Source organism: Mandrillus leucophaeus, unplaced genomic scaffold (genome assembly GCF_000951045.1).
Source record: "Mandrillus leucophaeus isolate KB7577 unplaced genomic scaffold, Mleu.le_1.0 Scaffold57, whole genome shotgun sequence".
NCBI classification, from domain to species: domain Eukaryota; kingdom Metazoa; phylum Chordata; class Mammalia; order Primates; family Cercopithecidae; genus Mandrillus; species Mandrillus leucophaeus.
The window spans coordinates 6286070-6308273 of record NW_012106141.1 but is presented as its reverse complement, the minus strand read 5'-3'; the positions used below and the strand labels follow the sequence as shown (position 1 = coordinate 6308273).

The following is a 22204-nucleotide window of genomic DNA, read 5'->3' as shown; positions in this document are numbered from 1 at the left end:
AAGCTTTTAAACATTAAAACATAATTTCTTTAAAAATAATGCCTTTCTTTTTTTTTTTTATGCTTGTTTTTGATTAAGCCAAGGGGGCAGTAGGATGCTGCCTTCTCTGCCTAAAGATGATACCACTGACCTGCCATCAGTGAGGGTATGCATTTTAGTTTGTTTTCTATGATGTGATGCTGTTTTGTGTTGACTTATTCAAACTCCTTAGCAAGGCATGTAAAGACTTCCAGTCTTGACCCAATATTCCTTCCCGTTCTTATTTCCTACCAGTTTAGCCAAAATGAGGTCCTTACTGCTCTTTCAACAACCTTGTTATAATAGTTGTACATATTAAACTTACTTCTTGTTCCTACTTCAAATATCACTTCTTCCATGAAACTTTTTTTCGATTCAGCCAAGCAGAGTTAATCACACACAAATGGAAAGAGTGAGATGTCCTGGGTACCAAATCCCACCTCCAACAATGGGCTGAGCTGTATGACTGATATCGTTTGGTTCTGTGTCCCCACCTAAATCTCATCTCAATTTGTAATCTCTACTTATCAAGGGAGGGACCTGTAATCCCTGCCTGTTGAGGGAGGGAGGTGACTTGATCATGGGGGCAGCTTCCCCCATACTGTTCTTGTGATAGTGAGTTCTCATGAGATCTGATGGTTTTATAAGCATTTGGAAGTTCTTCCTTTGCTGTTCTCTCTCCTGCCGCCTTCTGAAGAAGGTGCTTGCTTCCCCTTCACCTTCCACCATGATTGTAAGTTTCCCTAGGCTTCTCCAGCCATGTGGAATTGTGAGTCAATTAAACCTCTTCCCTTTATAAATTACCCAGTCTCGGGTATTTCTTTATAGCAGTGTAAGAACAGACTAATTCAATGACCTCAATAATTTATTTAATTCATTTGAGCTTCAGTTTCCTTATTTAACAAATAGGTGTGTGAAAATGATACCTATATTAGAGGACTGTTGCAAGGCTTATATAGTTAAACTAACTGAAATCTGCTGATGGTCAATAAATGTTTGCCCCTTTCCTCCCTTCCTTTCTTTGTCTTCCTTTAGTTCATAACACTATCATGGCTGTTGAGCGCAGTGGTTGCTAACTTAGTTGAACATGAAAATTTGTTTGTTTACATCATATATGTTTTAGTAATTTTCATTTTATTGTAGTAAAACATTTAACATGAAATCTACCGTCTTAAATTTTTAAGTGTACAATATAGTATTGTTAACTATAAGGACAATGTTGTACAGCGAATCTCCAGAATTTATTCACCTTGCATGACTGAAACACTATTCCCACTAATAAGCAACTCCCTATTTCCCCCTCCCACACCCCTGGGAAACCACCTTCTGATTCTATGAGTTTGACTATTTTTGATACCTTATATAAGTGGAATCATACAGCATTTCTCTTTCTGTGACTGGCTTAGTTCACTTAGGATAATGTCTTCAAGTTTTATCCATGTTGTCATATATGGCAGTGTTTTCTTCTTTTCTAAGGCTGAATAATATTTTACAAATGGGCATTTAGGATGTTTCCACATATTGGCTATTGTGAATAGTGCTGCAACGAACATTGGCCTGCTAATATCTCTTAGAGATCCTGATTTCAATTTTTTTTTTGGATACTCAGAAGTGAGACTGCTGGATATGATCTGTTTTTAATTTTTTGAGAGTCTCCATACTGTTTTCGTTAATGACTGCACCACTTTGCATTACCACCAACAGTGTAAGAAGGCTCCAATTTTGTCCTTGCTAATACATGCTGTTTTTTGTTTTTTGATAATAGCCATCCCAGAAGGTGTGAGATGATATCTCAGTGTGGTTTTGATTTGTATTTCCCTGCTGACTAGTGACATTGAGCATTTTTTCATATATCTGTTGGCCATTTGTATGTCTTCTTTGGAGAAATGTCTATTCAAGTCTTTAGCCCATTTTTAATCTGGTTATTCTTTGTTTTTTGTTGTTGTTATTGAGGTGTTCCATATATTTTTTGGAAAGTAACCCCTTATCTAACATATGGTTTGCAAATAATTTCTCCCATTCCTTAGGTTGGCTTTTCACTTTGTTGATCATTTCCTTTGCTCTGTAGAAGCTTTTTAGTTTGATTTGATCCCACTTTGTTTTTGTTGCCTGTGCTTTTGGTGTGATATCTATGAAATTATTGCTAAGATCAATGTTATGAAGCTTTCCTTCTAAGTGTTCTTCCAGAAGTTTCACAGTTTCAAATCTTACATTTAAGTCTTTAATCCATTTTGAGTTGATTTTTATGTATAGTGTAAGATATGAGTTAAATTTCATTCTTTTGCATGTGGATATGCAGTTTTCTCAATACCAGTTGTTGAAGAGACTATACTTCTCCCATTGTATATTCTTGGCACCTGTATCAAAGATCAGTTGACCTTATATGTGTAGATTGATTTCTGGGCTCTCTGTTCTTTTCCACTGGTCTGTATGTCTGACTTTATGCTAGTACAGGTTGAGCATCCTAAACCCAAAAACCAAAAATCCAAAATGCTCCAAAATCCAAAAGTTTTTGAGTACCAACATGATGCTCAAAGGAAATGCTCATTAGAGCATTTCAGGTTTTGTATTTTTGTATTTGGAATGTTAACTGGTGAGTGCAGTGCAAATATTCCAAAATTTAAAAAAAAATCCCAAGCATTCAGATAAGGAATACTTAACCTGTACCATATTGTTTTAATCACTGTAGCTTTGTATTATATTTTGAAATCAGGAAGTATGATGCCTCTAGCTTTGTTTTTTCTCAACATTGATTTGTCTATTTAAGATCTTTTGTGGTTCTATATGAATTTTAGAGTTTTTTTTCTATTTCTGTAAAAAAAACCAAGTCATTGGGATTTTGATAGGGATTGCTAAATTAAATCTGTAGATCACTTTGGTTAGTTTGCGCATTTTAATAATATTAAGTCTTCCAATCCATAAACATGGGATATTTTTCCATGTTTGTGTCTTACTTTAACTTACTGCATCAATGTTTTATAGTTTTCAGTGTATACATCTTTCACCTCCTCAGTTGAATTTATTCCTAAGTATTTTATTGTTTTTGGTACTATTATAAATGGGATTGTTTTCCTAATTTCCATTTCATATAGTTTGTTGTTGGTGTACAGAAATGCAACTAATTTTTATATGTTGATTTTGTACCCTACAACTTTACTGAATTCATTGATTAGCTCTAACAGGTTTTTCTTGTGTGGAGTTTTGTGGTTTTCTATATGTATAAGATCACATCATCTGCAAACAAGGACAATTTTACTTTTTCTGCTTTGATTTGGATACCTCCTGTTTCTTTTTCTTGCCTAATTGTTCTGTCTAGGACTTCCAGTCTAGACAGAAGTAGGAAGAGTGGGCTTCCATGCCTTGTTTCTGATCTTACAGGAAAAACTTTCAGTTTTTCCATGGTTGAGTATAAGTTGTGGTATTTTCATATTGTCTTTTATTATGTTGAGGTAATCTTCTTCTATTCCTCGTTTGTTAAGAGTTGTTTTTGTTTTGTTTTGTTTTGTTTCTTCCTGAGATGGAGTCTTGCTCTGTTGCTCAGGCTGGAGTGCAGTGGCACGATCTCAGCTCACTGCATCCTCCACCTCATGGGCTCAAGCAATTCTCCTGCCTCCTCCCGAGTAACTGGGATTATAGCCACACACCACCACACCCGGCTAATTTTTTTTTTTTTTTTTTTTTTTGTATTTTTAGTAGAGACAGGGTTTCACTATGTTGGCTTGGCTGGTCTCAAACTCCCGATCTCAAGTGATCCTCCTACCTCAGTCTCCCAAAGTGCTGGGATTACAGGGATGAGCCACCATGCCCAGCTGAGAGTTTATATTATAATCAAGCATTGAATTTTGTTGGATGCTTTTTCTGCATCTAGTGAGATGATCATGTGATTTTTATCCTTCTTCTGTTAATGTGTATTACATTAATTGATTTTTATAAGTTGAATCATTTTAGTATCCCAGGGGATAAATCCCGCTTGGCCATGGTGTATATATGATATGCTATATTTATGCTTGTTCTTGAGCCTTACTTCAAAGTTAGTGAATCAGAATTCCAGAAGTGTGGCACTGACATCTGTAGCTTTAACAAGTCCTCCAGGTTTGTGGGAATTACAGTTGAGCTTGCCTTCCATAGGTTTCCTTTGACTAAAATGTCAGCTCCATAAAGATAGGAATTTTTACATGTTTTTATATATTTATATGTTCATTGCCATATTACCAGTTCCTATAAGAATGCCTTGCACCTAGTAGGTACTCAATAAATATTTGCTGAATAAATAAGTGAAGATACAGAAATGTATCCCTACCCTTAAGGAGAATAAAGTGAGTACAGGTGACAGACCTATAGACTGACAATGAATGTCTTATCATTGCTAGGTAATTCAAATGCCAAGATATCAACAACCTGTGATTTAAAAGATCATATTTACTTTTAATGGCAAAATGATGATAGTTCAAATTGTTGCTGGCCTAATTGTCAGAAATTAGCCTTATCGAAAGGCATTCCAGCTATTTCTGGAAGCCTCAGTGGAATTTCACATATGTCTACAAACCAGTCACCTGCAGAAACTGGAAGGCAATGGTTTTCAAAGTGTGATTCCAGGACCAGTCACATCAACATCACCAGGGAATTTGTTAGAACTATAAATTCTTAAGCCCCACCCCAGATCCACTGAATTAGAGACTCTGGGGATGGGACCCAGCAAGATGTGTTTGAACAAGCCCTCTAGGAGAATTGGATGCATATTGAGAACCCACGTCACAGGGCATTTACATTCTTTTACTTCTCTTACCCCAGCTTTCATTTGTTTGTACTACCAGAGAAGTTGCTTGGTGAAGCCTTATCTATTACCACTGTTCATCACAAAAATAATGATACATGGCAAGGATACTGACTTCAGATATCCCAACAAATCCCAATACTTAGTTGCTTGCTCAATGTTGTAATACACGAGGAGTGAGAATGCTTCTTCTCTAATTCAGCACCATTTTTATTTGAATAATCTGAGTCCCAGACTAACTCTGCTTGAGCTTAGAATCTTTCAAAGTTTCTCTTCTCTCTTGCCCTCTCTCTTTTAATTGCAGGAGCTCAAACTCTGGATGGGGATCAGACACCATACTATCTTCTCCATTCTACTAAGCTCCTTTCTCAATAAAACCACAAAATATCCTCTCTTGTTCTAAGATTTGCAAACAAAAGTATGGTGCAGAACTAGGGTACACAGAAAGTATCATTAAGCAGAGGGAAAATACCTGACTTTCAAAGAATTTATTATTTTACCTTCAATATCATTTTTTCTAGCTCAAACATGCAAATATGATAAACAGTATATGTTGGGGTGAGGGCAGGGGATGATTTTCCCTCAGTAATGTTTCCTTTCATGTGCCCAGTTAGTAACGTAACATGCTGGACTTTTCTCCATTCTTGTACTTACTTGCCGCAGGAGAAGGGAGTGACCTACCTGACTGGTAAATTTGGGGAAAATTAACCAGATATGCTCGGCCCAGCTTCTGTCTTTTCTTTCTTAGAAGTGAGCTTCTTACAGGGACCTGGGTTTTCCTTTACTCTTCTGGGTGGATAAATTTGCTTAATTTTAGGGTTCTGTAATATGAAACCCATTTGTTCACAGATAAGCTATATCTTCCAATCTAGCCTATACCAATAATTAAGCTTATGCTTTGGTTACATTTATACTTTTCCCTGTTTCTCAGTTGGTAAGAATTTAGGCAGGGAAATGAGTACTTTGTACTGGGATCCTTAAAGTCCCCAGTACTGTAAACAAACTGTTTTAGGTGGATATGTGGAAAAGCACTATTAATATGCTTAACATTATTACTAGAATTTAAGTTCCATCAAGGCAGATTTCTTTGTGTGTCTATTTTGTTCTCATTGCTTTATATCTACACTACCTAGGAGAGGGCCCAGCACACACACTTGTTTAAAAAGAATAAACAATGGGAAAATAGATTTCTACTCTCGGGTCCTAATCAAAAACATTATTGGGCTTTGGCTTACAAACTAAGATTCATTCATTCAACAAGTATTTATTTCGATCTACTATGTGGGAAGCGGAACACAAACTATATTGAATAAAATGGTGAACAAGATAAGTACAATTTTTGTCTTGTTAGGAAATGCTTAAAGTTTTAAAAACATTAAATAAAAATTTTATAAAAGCATTATTAAATAAAATTTTACACTTCCATATTTGATCACTATAAAACACATTTTAAAAGTTCCAAAAGATGAATATTACCAGTTCCTTCCCACGGCATCCCTTGAAAAACTCAGGATCAGAAACTGGATCAGTGAGATACGATTGAAGGAGATTCAGCCGAAGACCCGTGGGAGGTTCATTAGTCATTTTTACTCCATTCTGTAGAATTGTTACTGGGAACTAAGACAAAATAAATGGAGAGCATCATACAAGATAGCAAGTGGAGGCTCTAAAAGTGCATATACAAGTGGCTTAAAAAACAGGCATAATGGAGGACTCCAGAAATATTTAAAAACCTCTTAAGGTTAAGCATCTAAGGCTTGATTAAGATATGCAGACAGCTGGTCAGGCGTGGTGGTGCACGCCTGAAATTCCAGCACTTTGGGAGGCTGAGGCGGGTGGATCACCTATGGTCAGGAGTTCTAGACCAGGCTGGCCGACATGGTAAAACCCCATTTCTACTTAAAAATACAAAAATTAGCCAAGCATGGTGGCATGCGTTACTAGTGGCATGAGCTACTACATGGTGGCATAATCCCAGCTACTAGGGAGGCTAAGGCAGGAGAATCACTTGAACCTGGGAGGCGAAGGTTGCGGTGAGCCAAGATTGCGCCACTGCACTCCAGCCTGGGAGACAGAGTGAGACTCCGTCTCAAAACAAACAAAACAAACAAGATATACAGATAGCTAAGTAAACGTACTGAACTGTACAAGGAAATAAACATACTTTTGGAGATGGATAGCTTGTCAGCCAAAGCCTAAAGGATGAGTTACAGGTTTCAGAGGTAAAATCTTCACATATTTTTTCCAACATGGGCATCCAGGAGACTGCAAGGTGGCAATTCTGTAGGCACACCCAAGTTCCTTCTTCTATTGCTGCTTTAATCATTTTTGCTGCAATTGGTCCTTGTCCCTGTCCCAGTGAAATAGCTTGAAACTTATTTCCAGACATAGATTTATCATTTGCAAATTTCAGCAGGCCTATGAGAGGCACAAAAAAATAGTCACACTACTTACTCTAAAATTATAAAAAAGTGCCTTATGTATAGCTGTTTTATCATGAAAAATTCTAGTTACATTTCTCTGTAAATATCGGATTTACTAACTGATTTATAATCATATAAGAAATGAGTATTGAACAAGATTTATAATTTCTTAAAAGTTTACAGTGTATGCACTTACTGGCCATAGGATCTGCTCCTGGAGATAGAACAAAAATTAAGGGAATGGTGCAATTTGAATCCAAGTAACTCTTTGTCAAATCAAATGGTGGAGGCTCTACAAACTTTTTCCCTAGTTTGTCAGTTACATAGTTTGTTATAGCTGGGGTTATCTGTTGAAGAGAAAAGATATGATCTTTAGAGCAACTTTTATTTCACATAACAGATTTGATTATTACTGAAAAATAACAAAGAATACAATTTGAGTCTAATGGTCAAAAAAAGCATGTAGCATCACAGACAAAGCACTAATTTCTCTAATAAATAAAAACTATATACATTTATAGGAGAAGACTAATTATCCAAAAGAAAAATGGGCAAAGGAGATGAACTGCTTAGAGAAAATGAAGTATAAATTGATCCTAAACATATGAGGGATGCTCAATGTCACTCATTATAGCAGAGATTGCATATTGTCCCACTTATTTGTCTCTGTTTGGTATTAGAACCCCAAGTTTTCCTGGCATTTCTTGCAGGTAATGTGGCCATGTGACTAAGTTTTGGCCAGAGAGATAGAAGTAGAAATTATGTATGGATCTTCCAGATTATATTTTAAGGAAGCTATTTGCCTTCAACATTTTCTTCTCTTTTCAACAGTGTTCACAAGCCAGCTTCCATTTTGCTGATGAGGACCACACTGTAAGCATGAAAGAACCTGAGTTTCTGGGTGATCTCAGGAGCCAAGCTTCCCTGTCAGCCCTTAATCATTTGCCTCTGAGCTGTTAGGAGACAGAGAAATTAACTTCTATTTGATTTAAGCCACTGTACTTTAGGTCCCTTTGTTACAGCAGCTTCATTTATACTCTAATACTTATAATAATAATAATAAGAAAAATACAAATTATAACTATACTTAGATACCATTTTTAACCTATTGAATTGTTATATAAATGAGTCAAAGATGGCCTGTGAGACCATGATATCCTGGTATTTGGTCAATAGCAGTCTACATGTTGCTGTGAAGGTATTTTTGGATGAGATTAATATTCAAATTAGTAGATTTGGAGTAAAGCAGATTGCCCTCCATAATGTGGTGGGCCTCATACAATCAGTTGAAAGCCTTAAGAAAGAAAAAAGCCTGATTTCTCCTGAGAAAGAGGACCTTTTGCCAGCAAACTGCCTTTGGACTCGAGTTACAACATCAACTCCTCCTTGAGTTTCCAGCCTGCCAGCTTACTGTGCAAATTCACCAGCTTCCACAATCACACCAGCCAATTCCTTTCAGAAAATCCAATCAATCGGTCAATCAATTCCCCTCCCCTTTTGTTTTATTTCTGGAGAACAGAGGGAAAGAAGTAGAAGACCTGAATAATATAGGCGTTAATTACATTTAGTTTAACTTAATTCAATTCAACTTAATTCACAGACATTTGTTGAGCTTCTACCATCTGCCAGACATTGCTCTAAATCCTGGTGATATAGAGCAAAATAATATATGAGTCTTGACCTCAAGAAGCTCATAGTCTAGTGGGAGGTCCTAAAACATAAGCAGACAATTATTGTACATTCTAATGGGTTAAGTGCTATGGTATATAAGCACAGGCTTCCAGACATGGCAGACGAAGCAAAAACCCTACACGTGGTATTGAAACAATATCTCTACTGCCCATCAGGGAGCCATTCTGTAAAGTGAAAATAGGCAGGTGTTCCCAGATACAAAGCTATTAAGTCTTCACCATGAACAAGGGAGGCTACTGGTGATAATGAATAAAGCATTGTTTAGGGGCTCCAGGGACTTAAAGGGACTCTCTAGTGAGAGCAGAACAAACATACACAGACACATATGCACACACAACTAACTATCTGGGAAGAATGAGGTGAGTATTAACAATGTACAAAGGTCTTTGGGAGTCAGGGTAAGGGGTAAAACATGTAGGCCTCTGTTTAAATCTACTCAGAGACAGAGCATTAGATAATGTTCCTTGTGAGACTTTACTAAAACTGTAAATTTTTTTTTTTTTTTTTTTAAAAGAAGGAAGAAACGAAGGGACTATTGCAATCACTTTCAACACCTTCATATTTTTCATGGTGTAGGTGAAGTGACTTACTGGTAAAGATTCTTTCCTCAAACAAACCTTCGTTAGACAGGCTTCTCTGAGCCCTTTTTTCTATGAGGACTGTCTTCAAGAGCCCAGCTGTAGCAAGAATCCTGCTAGCCAGTTTAGTGAGAGTCCCCTACCCTCTCCATCTGATCATCCTCCGTATCTGATCAAATTCCTCATACCCTGCCATCACCCAGGTGGTGTCTCATCACCCTGGCCTGCTTTCAGCACGAATTCTGTTAGGTCAGTGTAGCAAGAATTCCCCCTATCCTTGATGTCTCTTCTTAGTAATTTCCCCCTACTCTGCTCCTTGACTATAAATCCCCAACTGTCTCTGCTGTATTTGGAACTAAGCCTGAGCTCTCTTTCCTACTGTGATAATCTTGAACAAAGTCTTCCTTACTGCTTTAACATTTGTCATGAATAATTTTTTTTAACATTACTCAAAGTTTAAACTAGATGTATGAACATGAGTTTTTTGTTTTCTATTACAAAATTATCCTTTTGTAATACTATGATCACCTTTCTTAAATTTGTGAAAATTGGTATCAACCTACTTATCTTACCTTTAGAAAGATTTCTGTGCATGTTTGAACTAATAAAATTGTGACATGTACAAAATTTTCTGCCATCTTCTACTTTTAGCTATGATGTGGTTATAGGGATTGGATTTACCCACCACCACAAACAACTTAAAAAACAGGCACTATTAATGAAACAACCATTTTTGCATAGGGGGCAATAGGTGGTGTACGACTGTGATCACTGAGAAAAAGAAAACAAAGTGAACGCTATCCTCTCAGCTTTCTTCTTGGAGGTAAGCTAGACTGTGGAACAGGGAGAGTGACTAAGGCAGAGCAATGCAGTGATGCTGAGTTGGGAAAACAAGAAAAAGACTACAAAGGGGCCAAGGCTGCTGAAATTGCAGAGTTCTAATTAGGACAGAACTGTCCAGGAAGAGTTCAGAAATCTACTCACAGTACCTCTGAATCCTTGCTGAACACTATGGTGTGTATGCATGAGACCAAGCAAAGAGCATCTGAGGAGCTGTAACCAGGAGATCTGGGGAGCTACCACTCTTCATGAAGGTTGTGACTCATTCAGGTTTCCAAAAGCCATAGAGAGTCCTTAGTGATCGCCTGGAGCATTCAGTAAAGGCCCCAGACAGGTGGCACTTTAGTAGAGCTAAATTAATGCATTGAATAAAGGCTATTCTAGACCAGTCCTAACAAATCTTAAACAATATTTGAAAGGAACAATGCAAACTTCAGTAATTTAACTACATAACCACAGAGGTTGACAAACTTTTTATAGAAGGCCAGATAGGAAATATTTTAGGTTTTGTGGGACATATACAGGTTCTGTTGCATGATTTTTTAAATTATTTTTTATGAGACAGAGTCTCTCTCTGTCACCCAGGCTGGAGTGCAATGGTTTGATCTCGTATCACTGCAACCTCTACCTCCCAGGTTCAAGAGATTCTCTTGCCTCAGCCTCCCCAGCTCAAACTGCTGACCTCGTGATCTACCTGCCTCAGCCTCCCAAAGTGCTGGGATTACAGGCATGAGCCACCGTGCCTGGACGCATGTTCTTTTTAAGGCAACTTTTTTTTTTTTTTTTTTTTGAGACGGAGTCTTGCTCTGTTGTCCAGGCTATAGTGCAGTGGTGTGATCTCTGCTCACTGCAACCTCCACCTTCCCAGTTCAAGTGATTCTCCTTCCTCAGCCTCCTGAGTAGCTGGGACTACAGGCATGCACCACTATGCCTGGCTAATTTTTGTATTTTTGGTAGTGACAGGGTTTCACCATCTTGGCCAGACTGGTCTTGAACTCCTGACCTCAAGTGATCTGTCCTCCTCGGCCTCCCAAAGTGCTGGGATTACAGGCATGAGCCACTGTGCCCAGCCAAAACTACTCTTTAAAAATATAAAAAACATTCTCAGTTCATGGGCCAGGCCAAAGAGGTCATGGGGCTGGATTTGTCCCACAGGTGTTTGTTGACCCCTGATCTAGCAGGACAGAACTCAACAATCTTTATAGGAAAATGAAATTAACTCATCAACAATGTGATATTCACAATGCCCAATATCCAATCAAACATTATTAGACATGCCAAGAAGCAGGAAAACATGTATAACTAAAAGTAAAATCAGTCAATAGAAATAGATCCAGAAATTATGGAATTATTAGTCAGTAATTTAAAAACAGTTCTGATAACTGTGTTCAACTATTTAAAAGAAAATATTAGCAGATTAAAAAGAGAAATAGGACACAGAAAAAGAACCAAACAAATTTTTTAGAGATGAAATATACAATTACTAAAATTTAAAAATTAATCGAATGGGATTTGTAGCAGATTAGACAATACAAAAGAAGAAATCAACAAATGTAAAGACAGCAACAGAAACTACCCAAACTGACGCAAGGAGATACCAAGGCTTGAAAAATAATTAACAAAGTATCAGTTACATTATATTACATTACATGGCATCATATTAAGCAATCTAATGTATATGCAGTTGAAATCCTGGGTGGGGTGAAATAATATTTGAAGAAATAATAACCAAAAACATTCCCAAACTGAGGAAAACAGTAAGCCCACAGATCCAAATCCAAGGAGCTCAACAAACTGTAAGCTGGATAATCAATCTGAGAGTTAAAGAATCAAATAACAGTAATTTTAAGCCTAGTACTTCATAAATGGCAAATTATCTGGGTTCCAAATAGAACACATTGGTCTTTTACCTTATCGGGTCTTAAACACCGAAGAATTATTATTTTCTGTAGTTCCTTTAGGTTCTTATCCATTGGTGCTGGAAATTTAGCATTATGTGGCTCTTTACTGTCATAGATTTTCCGCCATTCATATATATGTTCACAAAAATGTTGCCTAATAGAAAAAAGCTTAAGAATTATTCTTTTTATTGGGAAAAACTTAAAAGAGATTGTTGAACAAGAAGTAGAAACTAGACAGCTATAGGACCATTTAAAAATCACTAGATTGAAGAACAAGTTTACCTATTGCCATTCAGTGATAAATCATCAAATTTAAACAGTTACCTGAGCCCTCTGAAGGCAGGAAATTCACTTGCACGACAAATTTCCTCCCAGCTTTTGTCCTGTAGCCAAGTTGGATCAGGATTTTTCTCAGCACTTTTAAGACTTACCCCTCCAGTTAAAAGAAACATCAGTTCCTGGTATTCAATCTCTTTCCTTGCCCTGTGTTCCCAAAACAAGGACTGTTATACAATTGTTGGTTTTAAAATTGAATATCAATTTCTGCTTTTATAATCTGGATAGAATAACTTAGACTGTACTTACCCACCTGCTGTAAACAACTAGAAAACTGGACAAAATTAATGAAACAACTGTTTTTTGAAATTGTACAATAGCCAGTGCAGGACTGTGGCCTCTGAGAGAAGAGAGATGAATAAGGTGACCCCTGTTCCTCAGCGGTGTGCCTAGAGGCACTTTCTAGACTACAGAGCAGGGAGGTGTGATCAGAATCAGAGCTTTGCAGTATTGCTGAGTTGAGGAAACCAGCATTAAGTTCTCCTCAACAGTATCGCTGAGTTGAGGACATCAGCATTAGGGAAAGCTTAGGTGACTGGAGTTTGTGAGCAGAGGAGGAAGATGAATGGAAAAGGTGAATGAACGTCTTAAACGTCTACAGAGGTGCTCTCTTGGTTCTACTGATAAATACAGCCAGGCATTGCTCATAGAATTCTTAGTCACACATTGTAAGAAGTGCGTTGTTAGGTGATTTCATCATTGTGTGAACACCATAACGTGTACTTACACAAATCTAGATGGTGTATATGGTATAGCCTGTTGTTCCTAGGCTATAAATCTGTACAGCATGTTACTGTACTGAATGCAGTACACAGTTGTAACATAATGGCATGTATTTGTGTATCTAAACATAGAAAAGAACAGTAAAAATATGACATTATTATAATCTTATGGAACCACCATTGCATATGCACTTTGTTGCTGACTGAAATATTATGTGGCACATGACTGTACTAAGGCATGCATCAGTAAGGTAAAATTCTAGGAAGCCAGCAAAAGAACACCTAACGGGCTGTAAACTAAATAGCTCCCAGAGATCACACAAGACTACGAAATATAAGTTCTTGCCAACCAGAGTTGAGTCCTTGTTCAACACCAGAGGAATTCAAGTCTCCTTAGTAGTGAAGCTAACATAGCCTTAGAGTAAAGGTTACTCTAAAACTACTATAAGAAAGTTTAAATACAAGTTGTCTTCTTTTTTTTATTTATTTATTTTTATTTATTTTTATTTTTTTATTTTTTTAAGAGATGGGGTCTTGCTCTGTCATCCAGCCTGGAAATGCAGTGGTACAATCATAGTTCACTGCAGCCTCAAACTTCTGAGCTTTAGCAATCCTCCTGGCTTAGCCTTCTGAGTAGCTGAGATTAGAGGTGTGGGCCACTGCACCTAGCATAAGTCTTGAAAAGATCAAACTAACCCAGTAGTAATTTAACTACCTGAAAAGTGAAGTCTAAAGCTCTTTAAAGGAATAGAAAATTTCCAGCATTTACCAATATAAAATTCACAACATCCATAACCAGGAAAAAAATTGGTCTTAGATGTAGATGTAGAAGTGAAAGAGATAATTCAACTAGCCAATGAGAATGTTAAAATAGTTATTATAAACATGCCAAAGGAGTTAAAGCAAAGCATGAACATAATAGAAGAAATAGGCAATATTAAATAGACCAAACACAACTCCTAAAAATATAAATACATAATCTGTTACAGGAATAGAAAAAAAACCTAAAGTTACAAATATAAAAATTGAGATATTTACTTATTTATTTTCCAGATGTATAGATATTGAAAAGATTCATTACAAGTAGACCTACACTACAAGATATCTTAGGGGAAGTTTCAGATAGTTGGAACTCTGGATCAACACCAAAGAATAAAGAACAACAGAAATGGTAACTTTGTGGGTAAACATAAAATATTTTTTTAAAAATCATTAATATTTAAGTGTCTGTAAAAGATAATGTCAGGAATTTGGAAGTCATCACTCACATCCTCACAATAAGAAAAAAGCTGAACAAACTGAAAATCAGCAACTTTTCTTAGATGCATCAGAGAACTGAGGTCATACAGCTAACTCACTACCTCCTAACTAGGAAGAGACGGATAAATACAGAGAATCCTAAATTACTTGAGCAGAAGCTCAGGTTATTATCAATAATAACCTTGAATGTAAACAAATTAAATCCCCCAATTAAAATATATAAACTGGCTAACTGAATAAAGAATACCCAACTATATGCGGCCTACATGAAACTCACCTCACCTGAAAAGACAGAGACTGACAGTAACAGGATGAAAAGAGATATTCCACACCAACAAAAACCAAAAGGAAGCAGGAGTATCTATATTTACATCAGAAAAAACAGACTTTAAGTTAAAAAGTACAAAGAGACAAATAATAATATTATATAATAATAAGGGGATCAATTCAGCAAGAGAATATAACAACTGTAAAAATACATGCACCTGGCCAGGCACGGTAGCTCACGCCTGTAATCCCAGCACTTTAGGAGGCCGTGGGCAGGAGGACTGCTTGAGCCCAGGAGCTCCAGACCAGCCTGGGTCACATAAGGAGACCCTCTATTTTAATAATAACACTTTTTTATTTATTTTATTTATTTTTATTTTTATTTTATTTTATTTTATTTTGAGACGGAGTCTAGCTCTGTTGCCCAGGCTGGAGTGCAGTGGCCGGATCTCAGCTCACTGCAAGCTTCGCCTCTCGGGTTCACGCCATTCTCCTGCTTCAGCCTCCCGAGTAGCTGGGACTACAGGCGCCCGCCACCTCGCCCGGCTAGTTTTTTGTATTTTTTAGTAGAGACGGGGATTCACCGTGTTAGCCAGGATAGTCTCGATCTCCTGACCTCGTGATCTGCCCATCTCGGCCTCCCAAACTGCTGGGATTACAGGCTTGAGCCACTGCGCCCGGCCAATAACATTTTTTTAAAAGACAAAACTTTTCAGCCAGGCACGGTGGCTTACAACTGTAATCCCAGCACTTTGGTGTGGGCACCAAGCCACCCAGGTACCCAGGCAAGAGACTGAGGGCAGGAGCTGTTCCAGTATAATAAAATATATAAAATAACAAGTTATACTAGATATAGATATTATATACAAGTATCACTAATTATTAGTTTGTAGTAATTACTCTTTATTCCAATATTATAATAATTCTTGCTCTACAATCATAACCTAGGAAAAACCAGGCCATACAGAGATAGGAGCTGAAGGGATACGGTGAAAAGTGACCAGAAGACAAGAGTGTGAGCCTTCTGTTATGCCCAGACAGGGCCACCAGAGGGCTCCTTGGTCTAGCGGTAATGCCAGCGTCTGGGAAGACGCCCGTTACCAAGCAGACCGTGGTCTAGCAGTAGCATCAGTGCCAAGGAAAAGCACCCGCTACTTAGCAGACTGGGAAAGGGAGTCTCCTTTTCCCCGGGGGAGTTTAGAGAAGACTCTACTCCACCACCTCTTGTGGAGGGCCTGACATCAGTCACGCCCGCCTGCAGTTGTCTGGAGGCCTGAACATCTCCCTGTGATGCTGTGCTTCAGCGGTCACACTCCTGGTCCACTTTCATGTTCCTGTATACCTGGCTCTGCCTTCTAGGTAGCAGTAGCAGAATTGGTGAAAGTATTAAAAGTCTCTGAAATGCAGAAATAATGGCATAAGCTGTCTCTCCTCTCTCTCTCTCTCTCCTCTCTCTCTCTCTCTGCCTTGGCTGCCAAACAGGGAAGGGGCCCTGTCCAGCGAACACGTGACACACATGATCTTACCTATCATTGGAGATGGCTCACACTCCTTACCCTGTCCCCTTGTTTTGTATCCAATAAATAAGAGCGCAGCCTAGCATTTGGGGCCACTACTGGTCTCCATGTCTTGGTGGTCCCCTGGGCTTAACTGTCTTTTCTTTTATCTCTTTGTCTTGTGTCTTTATTTCTATGATCTCTCATCTCTGCACACGGGGAGAAAAACCCACAGACCCTGTAGGGCTGGTCCTTACACTTTGGGAGGCGAAGGTGGGCAGATTACCTGAGGTTGGGAGTTCGGGACCAGCCTGACCAACATGGAGAAACTCTGTTTCTACTAAAAATAGAAAATTAGCTGGGCATGGTGATGCATGCCTATAATCCCAGCTACTTGGGAGGCTGAGGCAGGAGAACCACTTGAACCTGGGAGGCAGAGGTTGTGGTGAACCAAGATTGTGCAATTGCACTCCAGCCTGGGCAAGAAAAGTGAAACTCTGTCTCAAAAAACAACAACAACAACAACAAAAACAAAAACAAAAACCAACACCAGAGCACCTAGATATATAAAGCAAATATTATTAGATCTAAAGGTAGAGGTAGCCCCAATACAATAAGCTGGAGACTTTAACACCCCACTCTAGGCAGAAAGTCAACAAAAAAACTGCAAATTTAAACTGTACCATAGACCAAAGAGACCTAAAAGACATTTACAGAACAATTCACAGTAGTTGCAGACTACACATTCTCTTCATCAGCACATAAAACATTCTCCAGGATTGGCCATACGTTAGGACACAAAAAAGAAACCTTAAAAGATTGTTTTAATTGAAGTAATACCAAGTATCTTATCTGACCACAATGGAATAAAAGTATACATCAGTAACAAGAGGAACACTCAGAACCATACAAATACATGAAAACTAAACAACACGCTCCTGAGCAACCAATTGATTAAAAAAAAGAAATTAAGAGGGAAAGTAAAAAATATCTCACCCCTGTAATCCTAGCACTTTCGGAGAATGAGGCAGGCAGACTGCTTGAGCCCAGGGGTTCAAGACCAATCAGGGCAACATAGCAAAACCTTGTCTCTACAAAAAAAAAAAAAAAAAAAAAAAGTAGAAAAAATTAGCCAAGTGTGGTGGCATATGCCTGCAGTCCCAGCTACTCGGAAGGCTGATGTAGGAGGATTGCTTGAGCCCAGGAGGTTGAAACCACAGTGAGTTGTGATCATGCCACTGCACTCCAGCCTGGGGGACAGAGTGACACCCTGTCTCAAAAATAAAAATTCCCTGAAGCAAATGAAAATAGAAACACAGCATACCAAAATGTATGGGACACAACAAAAGCCATGTTTAGAGCAAGTTTATAGCAAGTATAGCAAGAGGCAAGTTTATAGCAATAAATGCCTACATTAAAAAGTAGAAAGATTTCAAATCAATAAGCTAATGATGCACCTCAAGAAACTAGAAAAGAACAAACCAAACTCAAAATTAGAAAAAGGAAAAACATAAAAAGCAGAAATAAATGACATTGAGACTAAAAAAATAGAAAAGATCAATGAAACAAAAAGTTAGATTTTCAAAAACATCAACAAAATTGACAAAGCATTAACTAGACTAAGAAAAAAAGAGAGAAGACCCAAAAAAGTAAAATCACAAACAAAAGGAGACATTACAGTTGATACTGCAGAAATACAAAAGATCATCAGAGACTATTATAAACAATTATAAACTAATCAATTTGAAAACTTAGAGAAAATGAGTAAATTTGTTGATACATACAACCTATCAAGATTGAACCAAGAAAAAATAGAAAACTTGAACAGATCAATAATGAGTAATGAGATTGAATCACAGTAATGAAAAGGAAATCAAGAAAGAAAAGTCCAGGACCAGATGTCTTCACTGCTGAATTCTACTAAACTTTTAAAGAACTAATATTCTTTAAAATTCTTCTCAAACTATTCCAAAAAATCGAAGGGGAGGGAATTCTTCCAAACCCATTTTACAAGACCAGCATAACCCTGACACCAAAACCAGATAAAAACAACATAAAAAAACTACAGACCAATATCTCTGAACATAAATGCAAAAATCCTCAACAAAATATAGTAAACCAAATTCAACAGCACATCAAAAATATCATACATTATAATCAAGTGGATTTATCCTAGGGATGCAAGGATTATTCAACCTATACAAATAATGTGATGCATCACAATAGAATGAAGGACAAAACCAATATAATCATCTCAATAGATCCAGAAAAAGCATTTGATAAAATTCAATATCCCTCATGATAAAAACTCTCAATAAATTAGGCACAGAAGCAAGTACCTTAACATAATAAAGGCCATATAAGACAAACCCACAGCTACCATCATACTGAACTGGAACAGGACAAGGATATCCACTCTCATCACTCTTATTCAACATATTAATAGTATTAAAAGTCTTAGCCAGAGCAATTATGCAAGGGAAAAAAATGAAGGGCATTCAAACTAGAAAGGGGGAAGTCAAATTGTCCTTCTTTGCAGATGACATGATTTTATATATAGAAAAACTTAGACTCTACCAAAAAACTCTTAAAACTAATAAATTCAGCAAAGTTGCAGGATATAAATACCAACATACAAAAATTGGTCGTGTTTTTATATGAGAACAATGAACTAGCTGGAAAAGAAATCAAGAAAGTAATCCCATCTGCAAAAATTACAAAAAGTAAAATACCTAGGAATAAATTTAGCCAAGGAGGTGAAGGCTCTCTGCAAGGAAAACTTTAAAAACACCAAAAAACAATGATGAAAGAAATTGAAGAAGACACCAAAAAATAGAATGACATCCCATCTTCATGGGCTAGAAAAATTAATATTGTTAAAATGACCATACTACCCAAGGTGATCAAAAGATTCAATGCACTCTCTTTCAATATACCAATGATGTTCTTCATAGAAATAGAAAAAAAAAAAATCCTAAAATTTGCACAGAACCACAAAAGACCCCAAATAGCCAAAACAATACTAAGCAAAATGAACAAAGCTAGATGCGTCACAGTACCAGACTTCAAAATATACTACAAAGCTATGTTAATGAAAACAGCATGGTACTGGCATATGATCAGACACATAGACCAGTGGAACAGAATAGAGAACCCAGAAATTAATCCATGTATCTACAGCCAACTGACTTTTGAGAAAGGTACCAAGAACACTGATTGGGGGAAGGACAGTCTCTTCAGTAAATGGTTCTGGGGAAAATTGGATATCCATACACAGAAGAACAAAACTAGACCATCTCCTCTTATTCTATACAAAAATCAACTCAAAATGGCTTAAAGACCTAAATGTAAAACCTGAAGCTATAAAATTACTAGAAGAAAAGATGGGGAAATGCTTCAGGATATCAGTCCTGGAAAAGATTTTATGAATAAGATCTCAAAAGCACAGGAAACAAAAGCAAAATACAAATAAGTGGGATTATATCAAACTAAAAACTTCTACACACCAAAAGACACAATCAGCACAGTGAAAAGACAACCTATAGAATGGGAGAAAATATTTGCAAACTGGCCAGACACGGCGGCTTATACCTGTAATCCCAGCACTTTGGGAGGCTGAGACAGGTGGATCACAAGGTTTGAAACCAGCCTGACCAACATGGTGAAAACCCGTCTCTACTAAAAACACACACAAAAAATTAGCCAGGCATGGTGGTGGGTGCCTGTAATCCCAGCTACTGAGGAGGCTGAGGTAGGAGAATCACTTGAACCCAGGACGTAGAGGTTGCAGTGAGCTGAGATCGCGCCACTGTACTCCAGCCTGGGCGACAGACTGAGACTCCATCTCGAAAAAAAACAAAATAAAATAAAAAGAAAAGAAAAAGAAAAAGAAAATATCTGCAAACTATTCATCCATCAAGGAATTAATATACAGAATATACAAGGAACTCAAACATCTCAACAGAAAAAAACAAAATCTAATTTTTAAATGGGCAAATGAGGCTAGCATGGTGGTTCATGCCTGTAATCCCAGCACTCTAGGAGGCCAAGGCAGGTGGATCACTTTAACCCAGGAGTACATGACTGGGCAACATAGCAAAACCCTCTCTCTACAAAAAGAAAAATACAAAAATTAGCCAAACATGGTAGCATGTGCCTGTGTCCCAGCTACTTGGGAGCCAGGCAGGTGGAGGTTGGAGTGAGCCAAGAAAGTGCCACTGCACTCCAGCCTGGGCGACAAAGTGAGACTCTGTCTCAAAAGAAAAAAAAAAAAGGCAAATGATCTTAACAGACATTTCTCAAAAAACACACACACACACACACACAAATGGCCAAAAACACATGAAAAAATGTTCATAATCACTAATAATTAGGGAAATGCAAATCAAAACCACAATGAGATATCATCTCACCCCAGTTAGAATGGCTATCATCAAAAAGCCAAAAAATACAAATGCTGGTGAGGATGCAGAGAAAAGGGAACTCTTATGCGCTATTGCTAGAAATGTAAACTAGTACAACCAGTATGGAGAACAGTACGGAGGTTCCTCAGAAAACTACAAATCAAACTACCGTATGATCCAGCGATCCCACGACCAGGCCTTTATCTACAGGAAAGCAAATCATTATATTGAAGAGACATCTGCACCCTGATTTTTTTTGGTAGCACTATTCACAATAACCAAGGTATGGAATCAACCTAAGTGTCCAACAACAGATGAAGGGATACAAACAATGTCGTATACATACACAATGGAATACTATTCAGCCATAAAAAGAATGAAAATTTCTCATTTGTGGCAACATGAATGAAACTGAAAGACATTATGTTCAGTGAAATATGCCAGGAACAGAAAGTTAAACACCACATGTTCTCATAGGTAGAAGCTAAAAAAAGTTGATTTCATAGAAGTAAAAAGTAGAACAGAGTATACTAGAGGCTGGGAAACATAGGGAAAAGCAGGGAATAGGGAGAAATTTGTTAAAGGATACAAAAGAAGTTTTAGTATTCAGTGGCACTGTAGGATGAGTATAGTTAACAATAATATATTACATTTGACTCTTGAACAACCGACACGGAAGTTAAGATGCTGACCCCCCATGCGGTCAAAATTCATGTATAATTTTTGACTCCCCCAAAACTTAACTACTAATTGTCTATTGTTGACTGAAAATCTTACTGATAGTCAATTAGTATATATTTTACATGTTATATGCATTACATACTATATTCTTATAATAAAGTACACCAGAAAAAGAAAATATTATCAAGAAAATCATAAGACAAATGCATTTACAGTATATACTGTATTTATCGATACTATAAGTTTACATAATCTGTTTACAAGATGAAATGTCTGTCCGAAATGGTGGGTAACTATGGCTGCAGACCTCAACTTATGGTAAATATCAAACAATTCCATTTTTTCTTGTAATGTAATGACTCTTCTCTGTCTCTTGGGAGAACTTCCAGGAAAACTACAAACCAAAATCTCTCATGAAAATAGACACAAAAATCCTCGACAAAATATTAGCAAATCAAATCCAATAATGCATACAAAGAATTATACACTAGTGGCACTTTGTTCTATGTTATTCCAAGTTTGTGATATTGTACTAAACACAATGAAAAATACACGAGAACCATGAAGAGATCACTTTTTACTGCTATACCCAATGTACTGAAGAGATGAACTGCTCTTGAGATGATGAGCATCACCTGACATTTTAAGTGGATAATCATAACACTTAAGCTTACATCAACAGCAACAGGATGGGGCTACAAAATTATTACAGTAGTACAGTGTGTGCTACAGTTAATTTTATGCAATTATGATTTGATACTGCATCTTTATATTTGTTTACATTTCTTGACTGCAAATGATGCCATGCATGGA

The 22204-nt window shown here is 37.3% G+C and overlaps 1 protein-coding gene across 1 annotated transcript in view; it reads right to left on the bottom strand.

The window, feature by feature from the left end:
* Positions 1 to 22204, bottom strand: part of DNAH12 (dynein, axonemal, heavy chain 12) — a 261319-nt gene that overhangs the window by 20425 nt on the left and 218690 nt on the right. Inside the window, exons 61-65 of the mRNA XM_011998427.1 lie at positions 12551 to 12709; positions 12236 to 12380; positions 7412 to 7562; positions 6957 to 7210; positions 6269 to 6409 (exon numbers count right to left, since the gene is read on the bottom strand). Coding sequence (XP_011853817.1) covers positions 6269 to 6409; positions 6957 to 7210; positions 7412 to 7562; positions 12236 to 12380; positions 12551 to 12709 — 850 coding nt within the window. The remainder of the gene's footprint in view (positions 1 to 6268; positions 6410 to 6956; positions 7211 to 7411; positions 7563 to 12235; positions 12381 to 12550; positions 12710 to 22204) is intronic.